The 8,910-nt window shown below is 60.2% G+C and overlaps 1 protein-coding gene across 3 annotated transcripts; it reads right to left on the reverse strand.

Annotated features, from left to right (window-relative positions):
- Nucleotides 1-214: 214 nt before the first annotated feature.
- On the reverse strand, nucleotides 215-8,041 carry LOC101869791 (membrane primary amine oxidase). Of its 3 annotated transcripts, none has more exons than XM_034070235.1 (4): nucleotides 6,460-8,041; nucleotides 1,356-1,641; nucleotides 1,034-1,163; nucleotides 215-812 (listed from the first exon to the last, which is right to left on the reverse strand). In XM_034070235.1, the coding sequence occupies exons 1-4, from the start codon at nucleotides 8,024-8,026 to the stop codon at nucleotides 528-530; spliced, it is 2,268 nt and encodes a 755-aa protein (XP_033926126.1). In that variant the 5' UTR covers nucleotides 8,027-8,041; the 3' UTR covers nucleotides 215-527. The 3 variants fall into 3 exon arrangements, with proteins under 3 accessions (XP_033926126.1, XP_033926125.1, XP_033926127.1); XM_034070234.1 differs by lacking the exon at nucleotides 6,460-8,041 and adding an exon at nucleotides 2,498-4,177; XM_034070236.1 differs by lacking the exon at nucleotides 6,460-8,041 and adding an exon at nucleotides 1,719-1,836.
- Nucleotides 8,042-8,910: the final 869 nt, after the last annotated feature.

Genomic DNA, 8,910 nt, shown 5'->3' on the forward strand with positions numbered 1-8,910 from the left:
TGGCCGGTGCACCCCGCACTGAGAGCTCAGGACCCGCAGCCCAAACGGGCCCTGACTCTGGGCCAGGCTCCCCCCTCCCCAAGCCCATCCCTGGACCATCCCATGCCCGGACACCCAGAGCCTGGTCTGTGGGTTAAGGAAACACAGCAGGGACCCCGCAGCACCCCTGCCGCAGACACTGCTGTAGGGCAGAAGAACGAGACGCTCAAGAGAGCACTGGGCCAGAACCATTTTCATTCTCTTAACCCGACACAGGCACTACACAGCACTTGCTTCTGCAGCAGAGGAACAGGGTTTGTCCTGGCTTCCCCTCTGCCACAGACTCCAATGCAGCAGTAACAGAGCTCACACAGACCTCCCGGGTGGCACCACGCCGGGAGGATCCTGCTGCCCTTTTACAGAGCACTACCTTAAAGCAATGGGAAAGAGTGAAGTTGTTGCACAACTGCAACTGAGACAGCTCCACCAAAACACAGACAGAGCAGGCAGCCTGGGCTCTCTGTGCCCCCCCCCCATGTCCTCTGGCATTAAAGCCTGCTTGTGTTTTGGAAACCATCATAGGTGAATGGGGGGAAGCTTGGCAAGCAAGAGGCAGCTTGGGGCAGGCACGCAATGGGGTTGACTTCACAGGCCGTGAAATCCTGCTCACTGGTGAAGAACACCCCATCATGCGAGTATATGGAGGGGTCCAGGTCATAGTAGTTGTAGGGTCTCAGGAGAAAGCCAACCGAGTTTCCTACTGTCACAGTGTTGGGAATATCCTCCGAGTGCGGGATGTGAAGGAAACCAGCGGTTATCCAGGCAACCAGGTCCTAGGCAGGGAAGAGCCACAAGACCATGGTTACATCCGAACCCTGCAGAGCAACAGCCAGAACCTGCCCAGGGGCCATGGAAAACCACAGGAGAGCAGGAGGGGACCCAGCCTGGCTGCTCCCACACCGCGAGCTCCCCTCTCCAAGGAAAGATGCCCTCCCTTCCCAAAGACCTGCCCGCAGCCATGGCTGTAGGTGCTCCCCCAGCAGGAAGGGCTTACCTCGTTGGTGATGGTCTCATTGTTGATGAAGTCAGCGAAGGCAACGGTGGGTGTCCAGGGGTCATTCTGGTTGTAGATGCTGGTGCTGGTGGGCTCCTCCTCCTTCCGGCGGGTGACAGCCAACTGGTACCTGAGGAGAAGACAAGAGCTGGGAGCAGTGCCCTGGGACAGGGCAGAGCTAAAGCCACCCCCCTGCTCCCATGGAGCGACCCCAGCCCAGGAGAGCATTTTCCCTGTTCCTCCCCATCCAGGAACACCCTTCCCTGACAGTGGGGCTGGGGGCACCTCCATGAACCTGCTGCCCCGCTCAGAGCAGCCTGACCTTGTCCAGCTGATGGCCCTCTCCATGGAGCTGCCTTCGGGGACATGGTCCCCTGCAGAACTGGTGACCTGGATCCTGTAGCCACGCTGGTGGCCCCACTTGTTCTTGCTGTTGGCTGCAAAGTAGATGTATCTGGGCATCTTAGCCTGGAGCCGGAAGGCAGCCTGGTCCTCTGTGTCCAGGACCTTCTTGGTGAGTCGTGGCCGCTCTATCTGCTGCTCTGGGTTCCAGGGAGCTCGCACCACCTCGAAGGCCATGTCATGAGCCACCAGGGAGTTCTTCACCCCTGTGAAGCAAAGCAAAGTCACTGAGGAGCATCCTCTGCTCCCCATGGACATCCCCCCAGCCCATGGGGACTCTCACCCTCTGCGAGAGACAGAGCGGAGCCCATCCCAGTGCAGAAGAACAGGTTTGCTTCCCAGTGCAAGCAGACTCTGATTAAGTCAAGTGCCTGATGATCCAGGTGCTGTGTTTGTGCTCATCAGCATGAGTCCTGTGCACTGGAAAGCACCAGGAAGAGCCCAGGCTTGAAGCACATTTGCACATCACAGAACTGGAGCACTGCTGCACAGCTCAGGTCAAGAAAAGGGATGGGCCAGAGGCAACAGGAGCAGCTCAGCAGCTCAGCAGCGAATAAAGGCAGGGCCAAGGGGGCAAAGACAGAGCAAACTGGAGCTGCTGCTCCGGTTGCTGCTCTGAGCAGCAGAGCCGCACACCCAGTGCCTGTCCCTGTGCCCCATCACACACCAGCAGCAGAAACAGCCCCAGGCAGCTACAGGAAGCAGGAATGAAACCACAGAACAGCTTGATCCGGCCTGACTGCCATCATGTGGGGCTCGGGACTGGGGCAGGGTCTGTGCATGGGCAGGAAGGGAAGGACCCATCCCACAATGGGAAGGCACCAGCACTGGCATGACTGGATCTGCGCAGCACCGAGGGGTGACTGCAATGGACAGAAGGGGAACCCACCCCTGCATCGTAGCACCTTTTCACTGCCCTAAATGCAGAAGGGATGCAGGTCTGTGTGAGACCATCCCCATCCACATGGAAAGAAAAAACTGAGTAAAGACCAGAAGTGCCAAGTGTTGGGAGTCTAAAAGTACTCAGAGATGGCACAAAGGAGAGAAGAGACCCAGACCTACCTCCTACATCCAAGTCCACTTTATAGTTGATGAAATGGGTCTGTATCGTACCCAACGTGTGCTCCCAAACCCTGTTGCCGTATCGCAGGCCATCCCCATAGAAGAAGGAGGAGCTCGCGTACCCCGTGGCCTGGACCTTGCCTTCAATGGCCCCGTTCTGGTAGAAGATGAAGTCCCAGATGTAGTCGTAGTTGCCCACGGTCACAATGGAGCGAAGGACCAGAGCGGAGTTGACCAGCCCCCCGTAGTACAGCGCCTGCAGGTTGGAGTAGTGGCGCCTGAGCGGGGACCCCACGTTCTGCTCGAAGATGCAGATGGCTCCTTTAGTGACTTGAGGCACCTGGGACTGAGCGAGGAAGTGCACATCCAGGTACGTTGCTAAATAGGGGCAGTCGACCCCTCGCACCAAGGGCGAGCTGTAGCGCCCGATGCCGAAGCTGCCGTCCATGTACCTGGTGGACATCCCTGCGGGGCAGTTGGAGCCGTACACGGACATGGCCTCTTGGATGCTGATTTCATAGGCAACCCTCTCCCCCTTGTGCCGCACGTCAAACAGGCGCAGGCCTGTGCTCACGCTCATCCCAAAGGCAAAGCTCCATGCCTGGTAGAGGACGTGGTTGTTCCTGACGCTGTAGCGGGGACCCTGCGGCTCATACTGCAAAGGGAACGGTGCGGCCGAAGGCGCTCGTGGCTTCATGGATGAGAAGTCCCCGTCCCGCGGCGCTCTCCTCACCTTCTGCACACTGATGCGGCCCTGCACGTAGCTGCTCTCCAGCTGCACCATGTCCCTGTAGTACTGCCCGTTGTAGAAGACCCTGCTCACCGCCCAGCGGGAGATGTCCAAGCTGCTGTGGTCAACCAGCACCTCCAGCCCCACCGGGTGCACGAAGAACCCGCTCACGTTCTGAAACAGGGCGAACCAGGACTTGCGGTCTCCAGACTGGAATCCTCGAGGGGCTGCGCTCTCAAACACCACATTGGTGCTGTCGTATTCGAGGATTTCCTTCAGGAAGGTTGGGGCTGCAGCAAACGCCACCGTCTTCAGGAAAGCTTCCACCTGCTTGTACTCACTGTGCAGCATCGGTCTGCGGTGGTACGGAACCTTCCCCCCGTACCTGCGCACCGTCACGTCCCGGTGATACACCGGCGTCGGCAGCGGCCCCACCACGTACTCGGTGACGTTGGGCTCTGCCTGGGCCCCAAAGTAGAGCACAGCCAGCGCCTCGCGGGGGGGACGAGCCCCTGCCCCGTCCAGGAACCGCAGCACCTCTGCCTTGGCCGGGACCTGCAGGCCCACGGAGGCAATGCAGTTGTCAGAGGGCTTTGCCCATGCAGCATCCACCAGCGGCAGCCCCAGGTGTGCCTGCAGGTACCGCACCACTTGGGTCAGCTCCATGGGGGTCAGGTCTGCAAAGACCAGGCTCTGGCTCGTGGATCCCGTCTCCTCCTCGGTGCGGGGCTGGGGTTCACAGCTGGGGGATCGCCTACCCCTGGTCAGCAGCACGCAGGACAGAGCCAGGATCACCACAGCAGCTCCCACCAGCAGCACATGGGGCAGTTTAGGGTTCATCTCTCCGAGTGCAGAGCCCGTGAGCAGGGTTCGGCTGCAGCATCCACAATACGTCCTTCTCCTGCAGACCAGGCTCTTAATCCCTTTGCCATCTGTGGGCGTAAAGGCAACTCAGGAGGTGGGGATGGAGCCTGGTGGTTGCATGGGGCTGGGAGAAGATCACAGGTCCCAGCCAGTTCATCCTGTTTCCTTCCCAGCCCAGACACCCCGGGGAAGCCACCACAGAGCCGGTGCCTGACTCACTCCCCAGGTACCAATGGGTTTCTCTGCTGCAGGCTGACACCACAGAGCCCCATCCTCTGCCTGCCCAAGGGCCATTTGCTTCATGCAGCATTTCCTATAGGACCCCATCCCATCTCCTGTGGGAGCGCAGCGACAGCATGGGGGGAAGCTCAGCCAGGTCCATCCTTCTGCCCCTCAGTGCACTGGGAGCAGCCCTGCTGCCCTGGGCGCTCCAGGAGAGCCCAGGACCTGCAGCTCCTCAGCACCTCCACAGGCCAGTTCTCCCAGTCACCGCTCCCTGTCCCTCCCAGCCCCGAGGGAAGGGACACGGCTGCTCCAGCCATGGGCAGACAACCTGAGACAGGAGGATGCTCCCTGGTGAGAACAGGCAGCGCCTGCCAAACCCCTGGGAGCAACCACAAGTGAGAGGCAGCGCCTGGAGCTGCTGCACCAGGAAGAGCAGAGGCCACAGGATGCCCAACGGGATGAAGCTGTCCCCATTCAGCCATCCCAGCCCCACTCCGGAGGACGTGACCCTGGGACAGAGCCTGTCCTGGACAGAAATGGCCAATGTCAGGAAACCTCCACATTCCTGACCACACCATAGAGAGCAGCGAGCAGGGGTCAGGGCCACCCCACTGCAGCCTGAGGAGGCTGCTCCTGCACTGGCACCAGTTTCTGCAAGGCTGCTCCCACTGTGGCCCCGTGCGAGGCGGCAGCGATGCTCCATCAGAGCCAAGGATGCAGCACAGGAGCATGGTCCATATCACTGCCTTCCGGTGGGGACGGTTTGAGGCACAGAAGGGAGGGTCAGGCTGAGGCTGCAGCCACTGCCTTGTGATCATGTTCATTCCGGAGCTCCAGTTTTCATTCTCACTTCCATCCTCACCCTTTTCCCCTGCAGGTCCCACACCAGCCTCGGATGAGGATGCGAGCAGCCCCTGTGGCAGATGCCCCATTGCTGCTGTGCAGTTCTGCTGAGCCCTGCTGCTGGGGAAGGGCTCCCCTCCCTCGCTGGTGAACGGGTCTGGGCTCTCACACACCTCTTCTCAAGAGCGTTTTGCAGCAGCCGGGGCTCAGGGTCTGGAAGCAGAGCAGGGAGCTGAGCATCCCACCATGCAGGAACTGGATCTTAGCACGTCCCCATGCCTCACTCACAGGAAGGGCACCAGCATCCAGCCTGCTCCTGGCTGTAACGACGGCAGCAGCACCTTTCAAGGCCACACAAACCATGGCACCACAGGCGGGTACCAGCGGGGCCGCTGGAGCAGCTGCACTGGATGCACATCACTCACTGCACTGGATGCACATCACTCCCGCACCCAGCAGCAGTCACTGGGGCTGCATTCCCCTCGCTCTGCTGCAGCCGCAGCCTCTGGTGCTGGGCAGATGCAGAACGTTCCCCCCGAGCTCCACAGGAGCAGGTTTCAGTAACACCGAACACCACCAGCGCTGCCCTCGCACCTCCCCAGGCTGCAGCCGCTGCCATGGCCGCTAAGGGGAAGCAGAGCCCTTGAAGGCTCGCAGGGCACCAGCATTGCCCAGCCCCGGCAGCAGCAAGGGGCTGCTCTGCACTCGTGTAATTCCACAGGGATCCGCAGCCAAACCCCGTGACTCGGAGCAGGAGCAGGGGGAATTCGCTGGCTCAGTACAGCAGCTTGGGATCCAGCTCAGCGGTGTGAGCCCAAAGGAAGGGCAGGATGGAGATGTACAAGCTCAGCCCTGCAGGGCACCGGTCCTGCTGCCTGGCTCACGCTGGGCAGTCAAGGTACAAAAGGGACTGTCCCAAGTTACCAGAGCAGCAGGACCAGCATCGGGCACCAAAGAGCCAGTTCCCACCTCCAGTGCTGCAGCCGGGGCTGTGCATATGGCAACGTGCCCTGTGCCAGGCGGAGGCCTCCAGGAAACACAAACATTTTGCAGCTGCTACCTTCATACTTTCCGTGGCCTGGACCCTGAGCTCCCAGACAATTCCCACTGCCTTCAACTCCATCCCCACAGCAGCCGTTCTATGCATAGGAATGACTTTGCAGTGAAAGAAGAGGTTGGAAGAATGAAAAAGGAGAGTTCAGATGTTACTTATGAGGGGCTCAACAAACAGGAGGCAACCCCCTGGAGCATTGGGGTTCACCAGAACAATGGCAGGCAGTAAAAGAAGACCCAGACCTACCTCCTACATCCAAGTCCACCTTATAGTTGATGAAATGGGTGTGTATCGTACCCAAAGTGTGCTCCCAAATCCTATTGCCGTATCGTAGGCCATCCCCATAGAAGAAGGAGGAGCTCGCGTACCCCGTGGCCTGGACCTTGCCTTCAATGGCCCCGTTCTGGTAGAAGACGAAGTCCCAGATGTAGTCGTAGTTGCCCACGGTCGCAATGGAGCGAAGGACCAGAGCGGAGTTGACCAGCCCCCCGTAGTACAGCGCCTGCAGGTTGGAGTAGTGGCGCCTGAGCGGGGACCCCACGTTCTGCTCGAAGATGCAGATGGCTCCTTTAGTGACTTGAGGCACCTGGGACTGAGCGAGGAAGTGCACATCCAGGTACGTTGCTAAATAGGGGCAGTCGACCCCTCGCACCAAGGGCGAGCTGTAGCGCCCGATGCCGAAGCTGCCGTCCATGTACCTGGTGGACATCCCTGCGGGGCAGTTGGAGCCGTACACGGACATGGCCTCTTGGATGCTGATTTCATAGGCAACCCTCTCCCCCTTGTGCCGCACGTCAAACAGGCGCAGGCCTGTGCTCACGCTCATCCCAAAGGCAAAGCTCCATGCCTGGTAGAGGACGTGGTTGTTCCTGACGCTGTAGCGGGGACCCTGCGGCTCATACTGCAAAGGGAACGGTGCGGCCGAAGGCGCTCGTGGCTTCATGGATGAGAAGTCCCCGTCCCGCGGCGCTCTCCTCACCTTCTGCACACTGATGCGGCCCTGCACGTAGCTGCTCTCCAGCTGCACCATGTCCCTGTAGTACTGCCCGTTGTAGAAGACCCTGCTCACCGCCCAGCGGGAGATGTCCAAGCTGCTGTGGTCAACCAGCACCTCCAGCCCCACCGGGTGCACGAAGAACCCGCTCACGTTCTGAAACAGGGCGAACCAGGTGATGCGATCTCCAGATCGGAAGCCGCGGGGAGCAGCCGTCAGGGCTGCGAGGCTGCCTCCATCATACTCCATCACTTGCCGCATGAAGGATGGAGCTGCAGGGAACACTTGGCTTTTTAAAAACCCAGCCAGCTGCTTGTATTCGACAGCCAGCGTCGGTCTGCGGTGGTACGGCACCTTCCCCCCGTACCTGCGCACCGTCACGTCCCGGTGATACACCGGTGTCGGCAGCGGCCCCACCACGTACTCGGTGACGTTGGGCTCTGCCTGGGCCCCAAAGTAGAGCACAGCCAGCGCCTCGCGGGGGGGACGAGCCCCTGCCCCGTCCAGGAACCGCAGCACCTCTGCCTTGGCTGGGACCTGCAGGGCCACGGAGGCAATGCAGTTGTCAGAGGGCTTTGCCCATGCAGCATCCACCAGCGGCAGCCCCAGGTGTCCCTGCAGGTACCGCACCACTTGGGCCAGCTCTGCGGGGGTCAGGTCTGCAAAGACCAGGCTCTGGCTGCTGTCAGCATCCTCCTGTGCCGGGGGCTGGTGCAGGCAGGCACCGGGGGCCCTGCCCCTGGTCAGCAGCACACAGACCAGCACCAATATAGTGGCTAAAGCCAGAGCGAGGAGCACGAGCGCGGTTCTCACGTTCATGGCTCTGCTGGTCCCTGTGCTCTCGCAGCAGTGGCGTTTCCAGCTGCTCCTCTGTCCGTTGAGGCTGCCCTGGATGGATGAGCAGGGTGAGCACGAACGACTGGGAGAGGCCAGGGGAGGAGATCTGAGCTTGGTGGTGACCAGAAGGGGCAGATCTCTCACTGCAGCCTCCTCTGTCCTCCCCAGGCTGTGTCTGAAGGCAGCAGTGGAGATGCAGGGTCAGTGACTCAGACAGGCTCCACAGAACTCCGGGACTTGTCCAGTCCAACCTCGCTTCCTGCGGCTGCCTGGAAAAGCGCAGCTCCTGTCGTCAGCCCGAGGTGGCTGCAACCTCTGAGGCTCTGACAAGCTGGGAATTGTTGCCATGCTGTACAATTCCACCTCTGCAACTCACGGTGTTTCCTCGTGTATGAGGCTGCTTCCTTGTAAACATTGTCCCAGGCTGGCAGTGCCTTTTTATTTAGTTTATCTGAAATCCTCCCCACGGAAGCCTTTGCAGAGAACACCTCACTTGTGTAGCGCTAGAGCAGCTCTGGCAGGCACAGGGAGATGTAGCTCAGGATGGGATCCAGGCACCAGTGCGCTGGGAACAACCGGCTCTCAGTCTGCACCTCCGAGCAGCCATGAACTCATTCATTCCACTGAATCAAGCCCTCGCAGCTTTGTCTCTGCTTCCAGTGCACAGGCAACTGAAGCACAGCTCCTGAGAAGTGGACAAAAGCCACCCCAACCTGTGGCATCCAGGGCTGGGGCTCAATCCTGCCATGCGGCAGAGGCTGGGGGTCAGACAGCTCCAATCCCTGCCTCTCCCCACTGGTGCTGGGAAGCAGAAGGCATCCAAGAGAGCCATGGCTGGAGATTCAACCCAACATTTCCACTCCTGC

The sequence above is a fragment of the Melopsittacus undulatus genome, chromosome 17 (assembly GCF_012275295.1).
Source record: "Melopsittacus undulatus isolate bMelUnd1 chromosome 17, bMelUnd1.mat.Z, whole genome shotgun sequence".
NCBI lineage: Eukaryota > Metazoa > Chordata > Aves > Psittaciformes > Psittaculidae > Melopsittacus > Melopsittacus undulatus.